General features: G+C 40.6%; 1 protein-coding gene across 1 annotated transcript; it reads right to left on the reverse strand.

Annotated features, from left to right (window-relative positions):
- Positions 1-4,534: 4,534 nt before the first annotated feature.
- LOC306653348 (ribonuclease 8-like) lies at positions 4,535-5,741 on the reverse strand. The gene has a single exon (XM_079126344.1). The coding sequence runs from the start codon at positions 5,704-5,706 to the stop codon at positions 5,305-5,307; it is 402 nt and encodes a 133-aa protein (XP_078982470.1). The 5' UTR covers positions 5,707-5,741; the 3' UTR covers positions 4,535-5,304.
- Positions 5,742-19,855: the final 14,114 nt, after the last annotated feature.

Here is a 19,855-nt window from a genome sequence, read left to right on the forward strand (position 1 = left end):
TTCATTGTCTACTTCCAGGTCTCTGCCTATGTTGCACCTACTCATGAGACAGATATTACAAGATTCTTTGTATGCTATGCCATGCCTCCAAATTATTCCCAAGCCAACCTGAACACCTAAGTGACTGATTCCAAGGATGTATTACACTATTTTCTTTTCTTTCTGCCTGAGGATATTTGCATTTCAGATGAGGAATTTGGAACCCCTGCATTGGTGGAATATAGTACTCCTAATTTTACTAACTTTACCGCATTACCATGAATGCATGTGTATTTACACGTACATACACACACACACACACACACACACACACACTTTCATGGATGCACTTTTGTTTGTTGAAGGAGCTGTTTGCTTAATAATTTTTTTAAAGTCACTTTACTTGGTAAAATGTAGTCTCAAACCTCCAAGTTTAGCCAAAGAGGCTAAGTCCCTATTGAGGATGGAGATTCAATCAGAATCTCTGAATTTTAATTTTTCTTGGATTGTATTTTGCTGAATTCCTCTGACATTACCACACTGGCCTCAGGTATGCCCTGCTTCCCTTTCTATGTTTTTCCAGAATGCAGTGGAAAAATCTCACCAATTCAGAAGAATAACCTACTATACCGGGAGGTAGCACTGTGCACAGGAAGAAGAGTGCCAAGGACAGATGTAGGTCAGGGTTCAGTTCTGTCTTGAGCCTGAGCCTTGGCTCCTGTACCGCAGCGACTTCTTTCCCTTCTAAGATAACCAGTGAAACCAAAGAAAATGGGAACACCAGAAAATATATTCTAAAGCCAACTGTGAAGTAAGTATAGAAAATGGACTGAACGTGAGTTTTTTAAATGTCCCTTTTGGGTGCCAGGGATGTACCTCAGTGATTGAGCACTTGCCCAGCTCATGTGAGGCCCTTGGTTTGATCCCCAACACCACACAAAAATTTAAAAAATATACATTTATGTATGTATACACACACACACACACACACACACACACACACAGGTATATGACATATACACATATATGTCCCTTTTGTACCCAGCAAGAGAGTATTGAGAGCCACTAGCCCCTCTTTTTCTTCCGGTGCTAAGAATTGAATGCAGGGTCTTATGCATGCTAAGCAAGCACTGTACCACTGAACTATATCCTCAGCTGTGGCTATAATCCTAGTAACTAGAGGATCACAAATTCAAAGCCAGCCTCAGCAATTTAGTGAGGCCCTAAGCAACTTAGTGAGACTCTGTCTCAAAATAAAAAATAAAGAGGACTGGGGATGTGGCTCAGTGGTTAAGCAACCTGGGTTAAATCCCCAGTACCAAAAAAAGAAAAAAAAATATGTTCCCTATGTTAAGCTACATATTGGAAGTCCAGTTTTTCCTTAAGCTTTTATATGTAACTTACAAAGAAATAAATTTTAATAATCACTTTAAAGAATTATATTTAATGATTATTTGGGCCCCTTTTTAAATGTAGTTAATGATTATATATGAATTAAAATAGTTAAAGTATATTTTATAAATTTAATATATTTCATGTCCTTTTAAAGTAATTCAGTCATCTGAGCCAACCAGCAAAACATTCTTGAATATCTAAAACTCTTATACATCTAATGATTTATAAATAGGGTGATTCAATTTTCTTGTGTTCTAACACTAATTTTATTATTATTATTAGTAGTAGTAGTAGTAGCAAAGGTAGTAGTACTGGGGATTGAACCCAAAGGTGCTCTACCACTGAGCTACATCCCCAACCTTTCTAAGTTTTTTTTAATTTTGAGACAGGGTCTTACCAAGTTGCCTCAGGTTCCTGAGTGGATGGGATTACAAGAGTGTGCCACCTTGCTTGGCATTCCAACATTAGTTTTAAAGGAAAGCTCCATTTCAAATCATGCACATTTTAAATTAGAGTTATAAGTCCATTTTGCTAGTGTAATAGACTAAAGTACCTCTTTTTCTCTCTTCCTCTCTCTCTCTCTCTCTCCCTCCCTCCATCCCTCCCTCCCTCTCTCTTTCTTTAGTACTGGGGATCAAACCCAGGGCCTTCTGAATACTAGAGAAGCATTCTACCACTGAGCTATATCCCCAGTCCCTAAATTCTGTTAAACACTACAAGTACCCATAATACCAAATATATACAAATTTCTTAAACATATTAATGCTATGTGTTTCATTCTTGTAAATATTTCTATCTTTAATTCTAAATATTCTGGAATTAAAGTATACTTACGTACTAGAAAACAATGACTGTACCAAATGGCTGGGGTATCGCTTCCCAAGCACTGTTTCTGAAGCCTGTTCTCGGTGGCTCAGCACAGTCAGTGGAGATTTTGTCCCCAGACTTGGGATAGCTCTTTTCAGGCCCTCAGCTGCCCCACTGAGCCCAGTTTCATGTATGCTGTGTCATTACTTTCCAAATGGGTCAGTTTTATAGCCCATGGTTCCTAGATTCAAATTACATTCTACCTACTTCTTCAGCCTACACACGGAAGTCAGAAACTCCTACCCAGGTTGCTACACCACTTGTTAGATATAATTAGTCTAGTTAAGAATTCAGTCTATTCTGAAAGCTTCTGGGGCCACAACTCTTACAGATATTGAATGGTTGAGTTTCTCCTGTGTTGACTAACTGGGGTCCTAGACCTAATGTTAGCCCAGAAATATACAACAGAAAGACTAATACTAAACACAGAATTAATTTCAGGTCAAGAAGAATGAAACCCTGGGCAATGGGAGAAAAAGGTTATAGAAGCCATTTGATTCATTCTTCTCTTCTGTTTTACTGTTTGATAGTGTTTCACATATAATGTTTACTCTTGTCTTCTCAACAAGATAATCTGCCATCACAATAACTAGGTGTGTTTGCCTAGCTCCTTCCAAACTACAGCTCACTTCAAGGTCATAATGTGTTAGGCTCATGTTGGGAACCCAATGCTACTTGGTAGAGAAGAGAAAAGAAAGAAAACTCAGGCTGGGCTTGGTGGCACACATCTGTGATTCCAGTGATTTGGGAGACTGAGGCAGGAGGATTCCAAGTTCAAAGCCAGTCTCTGCAAAAGCAAGGCACTAAGCAACTCAGTGAGGCCCTGTCTTGAAATAAAATACAAAATAGGGCTGGGGATGTGGTTCAGTGGTTAAGAGCCCCTGGGTTCAATTCCCAGTACAAAACAAACAAACAAACAAAAATGAAACACAAAGAATGTTTGTGCTCTTTTGAGGCAGTACCTGGGATAAATTGGTAATTATTCAAGAAACAAACGAAAAAGAATGATGTGTCTTAGATTATTACCTTAAATAATTGAATATGATTTTTTCCACTAAGCAAACCCAAGAGACTGCAGGAAGAGGGGTGAATTTGGTAGCCAGCCATGAACTTTGTTCTGACTGTTCTGTGTAGAGATGCCTGCAGGACACTGAGGGGCCAGAAACAATAGACAGATGGACAAACATGCCTAGACCATGGGAGATCTGGGCTGAAGATATGCCTTGAGGCAGCAGGTAAATGGCATTTGAAGTAATGGACAAGTTGAGTTCATTGAGTGCAGTGTGAGAAGAAAAGAGAGCTAAGAATAGGACCCTGAGAAACACTATCATTTAGGTGCAGACACAGGAAAGGGAACTGCCTACGATTCTAAGAAGATGCCAGAGTGGTGGAAGAGTATTGCTTCTCTCTTGCTTCCAGTGTGTCTTCCCTGGTCGCAAGCATAGGAATGGGCAACATTAGTGGTACTGATGGGCACAGCATGGGGTGGAGGGGCTCTGCATGCTGTGGAAGAAGTTGCAGTTGGGGTGGGATGGTGTTGTTATAGGCAATGGGCTCGAATCCTAGAAAGCTTGGAAGGAGGCTGGGAGTTGGAATTTCTGAATGCTATGCTTTCTCTGCCACTTCATGTTTCAACAAACATCCTTTCCTTATTCTGAGTCACAGCCTGTGTAGGAAAATCTTTGCAAATATGGGAAGGGAGATGCAAAGAGGAAGCAGAAATGGTAGAGGAAAGGAGAGGAGGTGCCTTGTGATTGTGTGTGCCTGTGTACGTGTGTTTTACATACTCATACATGTGTGCCAGTGTGTGTCCCTGTGTTCTCATATATGCCTGGAAGTGTGTAGTATGTGTCTTATGTTGGTATGCATGTGTGTCGATGTGTGTAATCTGTAAAGTTTTCTCTGAATATCTATTAAGAACAGAAATTGAGAAGAAGCAAAGTTTTACTACAATTTGACAGAGTAATTAAATCTAGTAATAAAAATTTGAGGATTTTGTTTCCAAGACTCATTTTGATTGTATTTTAGAAGATTATTGGTCTAGGTAGATTGCATACAAAACTGCTCCTTTACTATAGCTAACTGTACAAAGTCTGATTAAGATTTTTGGTAAGTCCTGATTCTGAAATTCCAAAGGAAGGGAGATTCACTTCAGAAGGCTGAGGCTTCTGATCTGGGTCATATCAGCAAAGCATGAATTCAGGTATTGAGCACAAACAAGGGGTCTGGCCTCAGTATCCTGGTATCCTGGGCATAGCCTGTTCTTCCTTTCCTTCCTCCCCTTTGTAGGAGGAGCTTTCAAGGGAATGGATGGCAGTATCAAGGCCTCCCTGACTCTGCTTGCTCAGAGTGCTACCCTTCCTACTACCTGCGGGCAGATGAAGCTGATGTCTATTGAGATTAAGAAGGGCCTCTGAACAAGAGCTGCAAACCTCTCCTCTTCTCTCCGGACAGTAACACAAACTCAATCAGGAACTGCATAATCTTTTATTTCAGCAAAATCAGACCCGTTTCTTTCTTTGACACAGGGAACCCAGCACTGATTTTCCGACCACTTTCCTTAGATAATCCCTCCTGCCTGGGATTCCTCTAGGCTGTCCAACCACAGCCCTTCCAAGGCTCTTAACTTACCTTGTGCTTGTAATTTTAGATTCTTTTTCTTTAAGAAGGTCTCCAAAATTACATAAGCCATTGCTCCACAAAACCTGGTCCAACCATGCTGAGACCCCCAGTGCTTGACTCTGGAAGGGCCACAGGGCACCAGACACTGAGAAAGCAAAGTAAGCATCAAGGGTTAAAGAGAAGGACCCCTCTGTTCCTCCTTTGGAGCATCTGTAAAAACCCCTAAGGAATTGAGAGTATGTGAGGTTGGGTGTGTGGGAGGGAGATGGTATTTACAAAGAGGGTAAGAAGTAGTAAAGAACTCAAGGGAGGAAGTGCTCAGCAATGAAAAGTGTTTGCAGATCTTGGGAGGAGGATCCCAGGCCTTAGACAACTTTATCCAAGTGCACAGGAACCAGCTGGAATTTCCCAGAGTCCCCTCTTTGGGGAGGGTCACGGGTCTCAGGTCGCTATGTAAGGAGCATTCAGATGCTTCTTTTTGTACCTGCAGTTTGGGTACTTCCCTGAGGTGAGTTCACATGTGGTGAGGGACACAGGTCCTGGGCTCTGGTGGCAGTTTTCATGGCTGTTCTTGCAGGTTATGTTGGGGGTCAGGCAGGTGGTGGCCACACTGGAGAAGGATTCATGCAGGAAGGTGTTGAGGTTTTTGCAGTGTTTTGTGGAGTTGTTGATGTGACCCATGGCTGAGTTGCATGCTTGTGGGTTGGGTTGCACATGCTGAGTTTCAAACCACTGAGATGAGGTCATGTGCTTGGGCTTGGCACTGACTGGGGTCTCAGCCACCCACAGTCCCAGCAGCAGGAGCAATATTAGGGGGTAAAATCCTGGTCTGAGTGGTGCCATCTCTTCTAAGGGGGACAGTGGAGCAAAGGGAAAGGTAGATGAGTGGGTAGGTCATCATGCCAGAGCCCTACTAGTCCTTCTTTTTTTTAATTAAATTTTTAATTTGTTCTAATTTGTTGTACATGACAGTAGAATGTATTTATACATTTTGATAGATCATACATAAAGAGAAGGTAATTTCTCACTTTTCTGGTTATACATATTGTAGGATCACATTGGTCATGCAGTCATATATGTACATGAGGTAATAATGTCTGTTTCACTCTACTATCCTTCCTACCCCCACACCCCTTCCCCTCCCTTCACTTACCTTTACCTAACATAAGGTAACTCTATTCTTCCCTACCTGCCCCCCTCTAATTGTGAATTAGCATCTGCATATCAGAGAAAACATTTGGCCTTGGTTTTTTGGGTTTGGCTTATTTTACTTAGCATGATATTCTCTAACTCCATTTATTTACCAGCAAATGCCATAATTTTATTCATCTTTAAAACTGAGTAATAGTCCATCATATATATGCGTTTTTTTTTTTTTTTTTTTTTTTTTTTTTTTAAATCCATTATCTGTTGAAGGGCATCTAGGTTGGTTCTGTATTTTAGCAATGGTGAATTGAGCTGCTATAAACATTGATGTGGCTGTGTTGATGTAATATGTTGATTTAAAGCCTTTTGGGTATAAACCAAGGAGTGGAATAGCTGGGTCAAATGGTGGTTCCATTCCAAGTTTTCTGAGAAATTTCCATACTGCTTTACATAATAGTCACACCATTTTGCATTCCCACCAGCAATGTATGACTGTACCTTTTCCCCACATCCTTGCCAACATTTAATGTTGCTTGTATTCTTGATAATTGCCCTTCTGATTGGAGTGAGATGAAATCTTAGAATAGTTTTGATTTGTGTTTCTTTAATTGCTAGAGATGTTGAACATTTTTTAATATATTTGTAGATCAATTGTATATCTTCTTCTGTGGAGTGTCTGTTCAGTTCCTTAGCCCATTTATTGATTGGGTTGGTTTTTCGCTGTTAAGTTTTTTGAGTTCTTTTTTTCTTTTTCTTTTCTTTTTTTTTTTCTCGTAAGAGGATTTATTAAGCAAACAGAGTGTCTCCCTGCAGGGTGAGAGAGCAAATGGAGGAAAAGAGAGAGAGCGTGCGCAAGGGAGAGTGAAAAGCGAGGAGGAGAGAGAAAGCATGAATGTGAGGAGAAGAGAGAGAAAATGGCGGGGGGCTATCCTTAAGCAGTCGAATTCCCTGAGTTCTTTATATATCCTAGATATTAATGATTTATCTGAGGTGCATGTGGTAAAGATTTTCTCCCAATCTGTAGGATCTCTTCACATTATTGTTTCTTTTGCTGAGAGGAAGCTTTTTAGTTTGAATCCATCCCATTTATTGATTCTTGATTTAACTTCTTATGCTTTAGGGGTCTTGTTAAGGAAGTCAGGTCCTAAGCCGACATGGTGAAGATTTGGGCCAACTTTTTCTTCCAGTAGTTGTAGGAGCCCTGCTATTCCTTCTAAGAATTTTATACCCTAAGTCAGTTATCTCAGGGCTCCTGCAGCTCAAGATATTTAAGGAAACCACTGGCATTTTATTTTTTGTTCCCAGTGGCTAATGTACTTTTTATGCCTCCAATAAACACTTTTTTTGTCTATCCCTCACAATATTAGTACGAAGCAAATGTAACTACCCTTTCTATATGCATGAGCAAACTGAGACTTAGAAAAGTTAAGGAAATTTCCCATTATCACACTACTAGAGAATGTCAAGTACAGGATTTGAATCAAGACCGCTCAGCTTCCACTGCTCCTATTCTTTCCACGCTCCCATGTTTCCTTTTTGACTCTGAGAAATAGTTATGAAAGGGAAACCAATCTTTGAAGAAAAACAGGCCAAAGATCTCCCAGTCTGGCTTAGAAAAGCCTTGGAGAAGACTTTCAAGTCTGGCTTGAAAAGGTGGATGTTAGGGTTGTGCAGTCGGACTCTTTCCTCTCCACACTGCAGCCCTTTTTCTCACTGAAGTTACAGAAAAATGGTCGCACTGAGTCAGGGAACCCCTCCAGCAGGGAAAGCTGCACAGCGAGTCCGGTTCTTTCCACATGTGACATTTCGTCCTGGTTGGAGAATGCCTTGGAATGATAGAGGGTCAGAACGGGAAGAGGATCTTCAAGATCACCTCAGTGAATTGCCTCAATCTACAGATAAAACGAGCTCAAATTCTGGAAAGGGCAAGTACCTTTCCCAAGGCCGCTGAGTGAATGGCAGCACAGGGGCAGGGAACTTCCTGACTTTCAACCCATCCCTTTGGACCAGTGCCAGCTGCCAAGGAAAAGAGAAAGTGTTTCCCAGAGAAGCAGAGCATAGCGCGTCTCTGTGGTTTTAGGTGGTGTGTGAACCTTACCGTAGAATAACTTTCTCTTAACCCTTCTGATAACATTTGGGAGAAAGTCTCCTCTTAGAGAAAGAAGGTAACATTCTGTTATATTCCCTAGTGTTTGTTTTTCCTCCTTTTCAAGAGACAACAGTCCTCAGGCTTAGTCTTCAGCTGAAAATAATATCAAAAGAGCGTTTTAAAAAACAGATGACATTCATTATGTTTATTTTTACTTCTATTTATTAAAATAGTACTTTGTGGAAGATGGTGCTGCAGTTTCATTTTCAAAGAATCATGTGAAATAAATGGTTAGATATGTTCCTAGCAAATCACAGTAATGAAATGAGTAGATATTACAAAAGTTTTCAAGGAAAAAAGCAAATAACTGCAGTTGGAGAGACTCAGTCTGTGCTCCTTAGGTCTGTGTTGGTGTGTTGGATTCCACCCAGCACCCCAACCACCACATTTGTGTGACTCCTCTGCCTTCAAGAAAATATGTTCTTCCCCATTTCTGATGTGAAACTTCTGAGGTGTTGGTCTCTTCATCCAAAGGTGGAACCTGGTTCACTAACAGAACTCACCCTTTCCATGGTAAGAATCCTTTCATGCACTTCTTCCCACAAAGCAAACAAAATATTGATTTTTGGACCTAAGAAAAAATTTCCCAGCAGGCACTTGGCTTGAGAACCACTGTGATTTCTTTTTTCTCTTTCTTCTTCCCCCGTTCCCCCCAAAATGTCATTTCTGTCTTGCAGGCCTTCATCCGAGCCTTTCCCATTGGGATGAAAAGATTACCAAGTGATTATTCATTAACAGTTACAGTCCAAGCCAACAGGCTTTGGAGTGATTGGGTGGGGATGGCAGCAGAAGCTGAGGGCTGACCTAAACATTTCCTGCTGACCAAGATGACTGGCCACAGACTTTGCGAGCTCCAAATCCAATTAAGTTGCAAACATGCTTTCCCTCGAGTAGTTGCTGGCCCTGCAGCTGGCCAGACTCACTCAGGCAGCCTGGGGAAGGGGTTCCTTCGATTGTGTATTTTGATCCTAGTTATTCTTCATGAGCCTTCTCAACTGCCACAGTCTTAGGGCTGTTTTATCCATTAAGCACTAGAGACTTTGTGTTTAGGAGCTGGGAGGTTTCCAGGGACCTATAATCTCTGAGACTGGGAAAAATATATTGGCTCCAATACAGGAAAAGGCAAATACAAAATAAAATATTTATTTACCCATTACAAAAGTAACATAAAGTCAGTTCCATTTATTTTGAAATTTGGCATGCATAAAAAGTATATTATATTGGAAAATGACCTTAATTTAGATTTTCTCATTTTGCAGGAATTCCCAAACTCTGTGAATGAAGAAGGGCACAGTATTGATCACAAATTACTTGTAGTCAAATAATTTCAATGTAAAACTTTAAACATATTTTAAGTACATTTCTGCAAAAATTATATTGAATGAAGAGTATAGATTTTACATATTCGATGTGGTGTGGTGGAATGTTGGACTCTGATGAATCTGATGGTACACAGTGTAATGTTGGCTACTAACAGCAGCCAGGATAACACACACCCCGTTACTTAAGGTTTGAGTCAGTTCAGGAATATACAACAGCAACAGGAGGAAAGGGATACTACTGACTGCTGTTCAGTGAACATCTAATACGTGCTAGGTGCTTTGTTAAAAATAATAGCCATTGACAGGGCACAGTGGCACACACCTGTAATTCCAGTGGCTTGGGAGGCTGAGGCAAGAGGACTGCAAGTTCAAATACAGCCTCAGCAACTTAGTGAGGCCCTAAGAAACTCAGCAAGATCTTATTCTCTACATAAAATACAAAAAAGGGCTGGGGACGTGGCTCAGTAATTAAGCGCCTCTGGGTTCAATCCTGGCATAAAAAACAAGTAGCCATCATCTTAAAAAGTGTTTCATGTGTCAAGGCATTGTGCTTTATGTTCAACACAGTGTTATCTGTCCATGTTATTATCCCCATTTTACAGAAAAAGAAACAAGGCTCAGGAAGGTTAAGGCCACAGATTTAGTAAGTGGCAGGGCCAGAATTAAAAATTAGGCCTATCAGGCTCCCAAACTGCTTTCCTGTTTATTGATAATTATCTTGTGAGCTTAGAGTCACCTTGTAGTCACTGGTCTGGCAGAGGAGCCAGTGTGGTTCTGATTGACTGGTGCCTGTGTCTACCAGATCATAATTAGATTGAATATCACCCATAGTGTCTACTGTGTTCTTGATACAGAGTTAAGCAGAATGTGTCTAACAATCTATTTGTTGAGAGAAACAACATCTCATTTATCTTGTAGCACCCACATGAGATAGAAATATTTACATTTATTTTCCAGCTGAGGAGACAATGTCACTGTGTGGGGAGTTGAGTAACATGCAAAGCAATGGAGTAGTGAGTGACAGAGCCAGTTTACTCAGCTTCGTTTGGTTTAAGAGTCAATTCTTACTGGTTTTGTTTTTATATGGGTGCTTCTGGTCAACCCCGAAGTATAACCTAAATTCCTCCCTTGAGATGAATCAAGATGCAAATGTGAAATAGTGAAGTGGCAAGAATATTGAAACAGATATCAAAAACCCTAACTTCTGGTCAATTGCATGAGGTTGGATAAGGCACACTGCTGACTTTACATGGACCCAGCTTTGTAGAATACCAGAGCTGGAGGGTACTTCAGAGGTCTCTCTGTCACCGAATGGAGGTATATTCTGGTGTGCACCACCAAGGAAACTAATAAGCATATTCTTTATAATGTTCCCCCAAATGGATTTAACCCTGAAAACCTCCTGTGACATGGATCTTTACTACCTTCCATACAGCCAGTTCTGCTGTCTCAGAATTCAACTTTTCTCAAAAACTGTTCCCCTTGGCTTTTTTTTTTTTTTTTTTTTTTTTTTTTTGGCACTTCCAGTTGAGAATATTCCCCTTTGACTTTCCCTTCTTCTTCATCCCCTTATCAATTAGGTGGTTAACATACTGAATACCCAGCATGCTCAAAGCCTTGGGGCACATGAATCTAGTCTTATTGCTTCTCTTTCCGCCCCTGATCTGGGCGAATGTCATCACTTCCTATGTGCCTCTGTGCCTACTCTCTCTCCTGGGTCTAATTGAGCATATATAATATTGTTGGATGGGTCCTAGTAAAATACTCCTCTCCGTATATCTTTTCCCTGTTAAAGAAAATCCCCAGTGGTTCTTGTTCATTCAGGGCAAAATTCAACCTCCCCTGCCTGGCATCAAAGCCTTCTTCTACTCAGCCTATGTCCAGTCCACCCGTCCCTTACCAATACGCTCCCATTTCTCTCCAAATACAAACTATTCTACCAAAATTCTATTCTAATGAGGCTGGACCTCTTTTGATCTCCAAGGCAATTTGTCTTCAACTTGCTTCTGTTTTTCTCCCTTCCCTGAGACCTAGCACAGAGCTAGCTCACAGAGGTACACAGGAACCATGTGCTGACCTCAATCTCTGTGCTGGTCCTCTCAGTCTCCTTATCATTTGAGTTTCAATTGAATAATTTATAAAAGGCCCCCTGGCTCCAAAACTCCATGGAACAAGGAAAAACAGTGTTAGCAGCTAGGCTGGCATATGCCTGTAATCCCAGTGGCTTGGAAGGAGGAGGCAGGAGGATTTCAAGTTCAAGGCTAGCCTGCACAATTTAGCAACAAAATAAAAAATAATAACAATAAATGGGCTGGGGATGTTAAGTGGTAGAATGCCCCTGGGTTCAATTCCCAGTACAAAAAAATAAATAAATGAATAAATAAATCTTAGCAGCCACACTAGAATATAAGGAGAAGCCTAATAGAAGACCCTGAGGTAGCTTGAAAGAAGAGGAATGGAGATTAAGCAACTACCTCCCCAAAGACCAATTTCTTTTCAGGAAAACTCAGGAGGGGTAGGCCAGGGTACCAGAAAACTCTATGGGTTACGGCAGCACTAATACTGCTACCAAAGTATAATCTTTGAACTACAAGAGTCACCCTAGGAGGATTCTTCAGGCTTCACACTCCAAAAGGCCTCCTGGGAGGGAGACACTGACTTCAGGAAGGAGGGTTCTAGAGGAGTAGGTAGCAGGGCTCCTCTGCTATTGCTGAGGGTGGTGAGGAGTGTATGTTTTCCAAACCTCTGCTTAGGGCCAAAATTAGTTCCAGGTCCCTCAATACCCCAGCAGAGGGCAATGATGGGATATATTCATAAAGATTATGTATGAGAAAACTCTTATGATAAACTGAAAGCTACGTTGCACTGATAAGGACCTTATGATAGAGTGTGAGGAACACCTTGCCACTGCTGTTCTCTGTGGGCACCAAGGCCAAGACAAACCGGGCTACAGAGACTTGAAGTAAAATTTACACAGAGCCAAACTGAATGAAGGGATCCAGGTTAGCTTCAGGAGGCAAATGTCCTGTTTCTCTGGACACAGCATAGGAGATTTTTAACTGAATTTTTGCCAAACAACTTACACATTCATGGTGGAGTGCATGGGACCGTAAGAAACATCGACTCCTGTCAATGATCTGCCTCACAGTCCTGGCATTTAACTGGCCAATTGCTCCCATCATTGTTCTTTGGCTATGAAACATAGATTACAATGCTAATTCATAAATGAGACTGAGTTTGTATGTTTTAGTCAGCTTTTTCACCTCTATGACCAAAAGATCTAACAAGAACAATTTTAGAGGAGGAAAAATTTATTTGGGGCTCATGGTTTCAAAGGTCTCAGACCACAGATGGCTGACTCATTTCTTGGGATCTTAGGCAAGGCAGAACATCATGGTGGAAGGGTGTGGTAGAGGAAAACAACTGGGAATATAGCCACCAAGAAGCAGAGAGAGAGAGCTCTGTTCAGCAAGGACAAAATATATACCCCAAAGGCATGCCTCAAGGAACCCACTTCCTCCAGCTACACCTTCTCTGCCTATAGTTGCTGCTCAGTTAATTCCTATCGAGATTAATTCACTGATTAGGTTAAATTTTTATAACCCAGTCATTTCACTTCTCAACTTTCTCACGTTGTCTCACACATGAGCTTTCGAGGACACCGAATATTGAAATCATAGCAGTTGTATTTGCTTTCCCAATTACTTTGTAAGCATATTTAACAATATCTCTGGGAGAAAGAGGAAAGAGAAAATGACAGTAATGCAAACAGAGTGGAAGTCTGGGAACTGGACAGAGGCAAGTTTGGGTTGGAAAAACCAAGAGAGAAACAAGAAACATGAGGAGACTTTAGGGCAGTGTCCTGTCCCTGAGCAGCTCTGGAGAACAAAAGGGCTGATTTGTCTCTGCTTCTCTGGTTTGTTTGCCTGGGATCTGAGATCTTGGCAAAGAAATAGTCAGGGCAGGGAAGTTAGATTAGTCTCAGATTGAGGCAGGAGCTTTGTCAGAAGCTTCCAGAAGTTATAAGAAATTCCTTTAAGAGGGATTTGCTTCTAAGAGGGGCTCCTGGCTCTGAAGGTTCATGGGAATATGTTGGACCCTGTTTTATAAGCTCTGAGTTTTAGAGTTACATCTCATGGAATCAGTTGCCACACTCCTGGGAGCCCCACTCTCTTCCCAATGATTGTCCCTGTCCTGCTAGGTCTATTTTTGTTACTTTGTAACACTTTGGGTTTTTCTTAGGTACCCATTTTCACCATAATCATGCCTCAATGGGTTGACTATCTTCCTTTGTTCCAGATTCCTGGATTTGTCCTCATGAGGGAGAGGACGTAGTCTTCAACCCAACCAGCGCAGAAGCATGTGACTCTCCTCACATTCCTGCTGCAGCCTTTAATATACAAGCCTGCATATAACCTTCAGACCTGCTGGGGATGACCATGATGTCAACGATAAAAACAATCATAGCTAATATTTATGAAGGGTTTTCTTTGTCCCAGTCACTATTCTAAGTGCGCTATGCCTATTTCTCATTTTTTGACATGCAAGGAACTTTCCTACCACACCATTCCCATGATCAGCCTATCTTCCTCACTCAGTCATGTTGTGTGTGTGTGTGTGTGTGTGAGGGGGAATTGGGGATTTAAACCAGAGCCTAGGCAAGTGCTCTACCACTGAGCTACTCAAATTATTTTGAGGCAAGATCTCACTTAGATGCTGAGGCTGGTGAATTTTGTGCCTCAGCCTCTTGAGGAGCTGGATTATAGCTGTGTACCACTATGACTGCTGTGCCTGGCCTCACCCCATTTGTAAAGAGAAATACTGGTCAGAGATACAAACCCACAAAAAGCATGTGAAGGACTACCTCAGTAAGGCTAGTGTACTCCTATTCTAGGCTCTAGAATACAGATGAATACAAAGGGTATGCAAAGTCACAAGATAAATGCCTTCCATATTTAACTAAAACTGATTTTTAAGGGGTGGCAGTATGGGAAGTGATTTAAACTGTGTGCTTGACTATATCGAAAAATTCAAAGAAATTACAACTTTAAATACTCTTATGTTGAAATAATTTCAAATTTAAAGTTTCAGAAATAGTGCCTAGAACTCCCCTACATGCATCATTCCAATTCCCCAATTGTTGTTATTATGAGCCATTTGAGAACGAGTTACAGACACAATGCCCATGATTCTTTAAGTTTTCAGTGACTGTTTCCTAATTACAAGCACCCTTGTCTACATAATCACAGTGCAGCTATCAAAACTAGGAAATTAACATTGATCCATCATAATAAGTGAAATTTTAAGACAATATATATGACATCCACACACAAGTCTCTTTTATAAGTATGATTTAAGTGAAAGAAAGAGACTTTAGAGAAAGCTCATACTTGTTGGGCATTATATTGTGTAAGGAATTTCCACGGAACCATGCCAGACATGGGAAATCACATAAGGGAATTTGTTAAGCAAACAGTGTCTCCCTGCAGGGTAAGAGAGAAAATGAGAGGAAAAGAGAAAGGAAAAGAAAGGGCGTGCGCTAGAGAGAGTGGAAAGCCAGGAGGATAGAGAAGTGTAGGACAGACAGAAGAATGGAAAAAAGATGGTGGGGAAGCTACAGTAAAACAGTTGAATTCTGCCGGGCTAACAGGGGACCAATATGGGAGAAGGATACTTGCAAGCTGACTGCTGAGCCAATAGCTAGCTAGGATGTTCACAGATTGACAAGTGGTTGGGAGGCGGGCAAAATGGCTGTACCTGGCGGGCGGGGGAGCAACTTTATACATTACATATTGGGTATTTTCATTTTCTTTTGCCATTGCTAGCACTTCAGGGGAAAGTCTGGGAAGCATTGCTCTGCGGGCTCTGATTAACCATGAAAACCTAATGCTGGATGTGCCAACCTTGAGGGTAAGGAATGGGGACTCTTAGCATAAATAAAATGCTTCAGGATGTCTCGGGCCTTTCTTGAGCACTACCAGATGGGGTCTCTGTAATGTTTTCCTGTCCTTGAACAGCAGATGGAAGTGAAGGCTTTTACTCTTGCTGTATGTCCTTATTTGTGTCTCTAATAGCCAATAGTCTGGCCAGGGTCATGCTTGACTAGTTGATCATTGTTAATAGTTTGGATGTGAGATGTCTCCTGAAAAGCTCATGTGACAATACAGGAATGTTCAGAGGTAAAGTGATTAGATTATGAGCTGTAACCTAATCAGCGTATTAGTCCATTTGATGGATTAATAATTTGAATGGATTCCTGGCTGGTAACTAAAGGCAGGTGGGGTATGATTGGAAGAAGCAGGTCACTGGGGACATGCCCTCGGGGACTATATTTTGTACCTGACTCCTCACTCCTCTCACTCTGCTGCCTGGCTGCTAAGAAGTAAGCAGTTTCTTCCACCATGCCTTTTGCCATGATGTTCTGTCTCATCTCCAGCCCAGAGTGATGGATCTTGCCAATCATGGACTGGACCTCTGAAACTATGAGTCCAAAATAAACTTTTTCTCCTCTGAGTTGTTCTTGTCAGATATTTTGGTAACAGTGATGAAAACTGACCAACACAATCATCAAGTCCTTGAGGGCTGTTTTCTCTCCTTTCTGACTGATACAATAGGAGTATTCAGGTGAAGGGTGGAAGTGCAGATATGTCAGGATCATGGGCACTCAACACTCTTTTGGATGAACAGGTTTTTTTCCCTCAAATCTGGGAGTCTGCCCATTTGCAGATTGATTTGCTGTCTATGTATGGTGAATTTGACCTTGGAAAATGATCCATTTGGGACCATTAATTAGGGTGCCAGTTTGGAAATATCACTAGACTAATTTTAAAAAATCTGAATTCTTGCTTCAAGATTGCCATGCAACCTTGGGCACATGTTTAAGTTATCTATCTTATTTTTCTCATTTTCTAAATGAGAAAGGCAAAATTAGATAATTTCTGAGGTCACTGGACATCTTGCAACATTATAATTTTATGCCTATCTACCAAGAGTCTAATACCCTACAGATGTGAGATTCCATTTTGTGACAAATGCTATGGCCCAAGCAAGAATTTGTACTAATTCATGCTAGGTTCAGTTCATATATTAAATGTGTAGGTTCAGCTTAGTTTTCATGTAAAAGCTATAGAAAGTAATGACCATGATGTTTTCCCACTGTTATTGATTAATTGGAAAGCAGTGGAGGATCATGAGCCATGAACATTGGTGGAGAGTTTGAGTAATAAAAGATGAACTGGAAAATGAAGCTGAATAGGAGAGAGAGAAAAATATAAATGGTCTTCCATGATGGAGGTGGGGGGATACCAAGTTTACTTAAGGTTTAACTATTTCAGGAGGGGAAGTTGTAAATGTATTTAGAGCCCTCTCTCTATCAATTGCTGTGAAAATTGAACCCTTTGGATAGGAGCGGTTACAGAGGGTACCCTCAAAAGTTAGTGGTCCCAATCCCCTGACTTCTTTTCATATCTTTGGATTCTTGGATTTATGGAGAGTAGAGATAAGAAAAACCTCCCTTAAGTAAAATTGTCTTAACAGAAATTCTTGATAATCATTTTCCCCTTTTCCCATGGAATGCACCTCCAGCCCCTGAAAATGATCTTACCTAAAGAAATTAATGCATACTGTCATTTGTATCTGACCTTGAACCTTACTTTTAATTTTTTTAAAAAAAATTTGTTCTAGATAGTTATGCATAACAGCAGAATGCATTTCAGCTCATTTTACACAAATGGTTACTTTTTCTTGAATAGGAGATTTTTTGGCAAGTGGAAGATGAAGAGGTATTTGGCCTCCTTTGTTTCCATCCTTTGTTCTGTCCTGGAAGTGGCCTGCTCCTCACATCACAGGTTTGACCACTCCACATTTTATGCCATGGTAATAAATACGAGTGCTAACAATTCTCAAACTTTCCCTACATGCCAGCCACTCTTCTAAGTGCTTTATATGCCTCATTGCATTTAATCCATATAATACTTTTAGGAAGTAGGTATCTACAGATGAGGAAACTCCCACCTCCCTAAGTTAAGAGGCATTTCTGTCATAGTGTATATTTTTTAAATTATGGGTGACATCTTTCCTTACCTCTCCTTTTGTAAAGTGTGGGTTAACAAGGTTAGCAATGTGGGCTTTCTCATTCTTCTGTGGTTTCATGGATGCTCCAAGCTTACTAGCTTTGGGGTCTGCCAGAGGTTAACACCTAGGCAAAAGTTGTAATTGCTCCTCTTTCTGCCTCTTGATGGTGGCATGGGGGTAGGAGGAGCACTTTAATATGAGAATCTGAAGTCTTTGGAGCACTTTTGGAAACCCAGTCATGCAGGAGCATAGGAGAAATGTGGTGAAATGGGTCAAAGCTCTCCCAAAGAGAAGCTACTGGTGTGTTTTTTGCTGTTGTAGCTCAAGGGTTCTCTCCTGCAGTCACTGACACTAAAAAAAGGGCCAAAGAAATCAGTGTGAAGAGAAGAGTCCCAATCTCAAGGGTGAGATGTTGCCCTTTCAGTCAGGACCCTTCTCTTTACATTAATCCTTTTAGCCCTCTTCATAGTGACAATGACTCTTTTACTGCAGTGTGTGGAGACTTCTGGGAATTAAAGAGCTGTAGAAAAGTCTCCTACCTAATCTGTCTCAGATAGTTGCTTTCCTAGGAAAACCAGCTCACTTCTGCTCCAGTTCTCAGGTTATGTTCTTTACTGGACTTCATTTATGCTCCTTAGATACAGACTGAAGCAATTCTCTTTAAAGTCATCTAGTCAAGGGTGGGTCATACTCCCCTGGATCTCCCACCCTCTACCCACCTCCTGGATTCCACCCCCTGCAACAGAAATCTTTCATAACTCATCATCAGTCTGCTTTTTCATTTCTTTAATTTTCCCCTCCATTCTTTAACTTTTGAGTAGTAATGCATCGAGGTTGAGCCAACCTGGGTATTTGGCCCAAATTATTATTATCTTGGACTTCAATGGCCAAATGCCCATTTCAACATAATACCTGGCATCCCTAAACTTGACTATGATCAAGATCATTTCAGGAAATGGGTAACTGAAATCCAATGAGCTAAAACAGCAGTAGTGAGACTAAGGCAGGTCATTTGGATTCTTTGTTAACATCAAAGTGTCACTGTGAGCATTCTACATGTAACTTGGAGTGAAATTCCCCCTATGAACTTTTGAGAGCTGGGCACAGTGGCACACGCCTGTAATCACAGGGTGTCAGAAAGCTGAAGTAGGAGGATCATGAATTCAAAGCCAGCCTCAGCAAAAGCAAGGTGCTAAGCAACTCAGTGAGCCCCTATCTCTAAATAAAACACAAAATAGGGCTGGGGATGTGGCTCAGTGGTGAAGTACCTCTGGGTTAAATTCCTGGTACCAAAAAAGAAAAAAAAAAAAAAAAGTCATGAACTTTTAAAAGTTTTGAAAATATGTCAGCCATTGGAAATATAAATACATATTTATTATTATAAGAAAAACTGAAATAGGGCTGGGGAGATAGCTCAGCTGGTAGGGTGCTTGCCTTACAAGCACAAGGCCCTGTACCGCAAAAAAAAAAAAAAAAAAAAAAAAAAAAAACCAAAACAAAACTGAAATAATTAATGGCTGTAAACGCCTATAATATTATATATAAAATAATTATTACAACTTTTTTGCCTAATCAAAAGAGACAAAATTAATTGACATGTAATATAAATAATTGGGGAAAGTATGTTAGCTATATAACCTTAGGAAGAACCTTATGTACTTCTTGAATCCAAAATATTTGTAACAATTTAATAAATGATACAAGTGCTATTTAATTTAATTTTAAAGAGCACATGGAATTACAATAGAGATTATGTTGTGATTCTATCTATGGCTTAATTATATGATAATCTTTTTGTTTTATGTTTTTTAGTCCCTAGGATTGAACCCAGGAACACTGAACAACTGAGCCACATCCCCAGCCCTTTTCAGTTTTTATTTTGAGGCAGTGTCTTACTAAGTTACTTAGAGACTTGCTAAGTTGCTGAAGCTGGCTTTGAACTTGCAATCTTTTTGCCTCAGACTCCTAAGTCTCTAGGATTACAAGTGTGAGACACAACACTCTGTTGATAACCTTTTTAGAATCGATTGGTGTATTAGCATTTATCATGTAAATACAGTCATCTTTAAGAATCCTTAAAATCCTTATGAATTTTGGAGGATTTTAATTCACTTACATATAGTAAAGCACACACATCTTAAGTATACAGTTCAATGAATTTTCACAGGGTAATCTCCAGCTTCTCAGAAGACACCCCCACACTCCTCCCAGTTAGTAGTTCCCCAAGGCTATAATTATTCCAGCATCTGTCACCACAGATTACTTTAGAACTTCAGTTTTTTGTACATGTATGCACACATGC

The sequence above is a fragment of the Sciurus vulgaris genome (genome assembly GCF_902686455.1).
Source record: "Sciurus vulgaris genome assembly, chromosome: 2".
Lineage (NCBI taxonomy): Eukaryota > Metazoa > Chordata > Mammalia > Rodentia > Sciuridae > Sciurus > Sciurus vulgaris.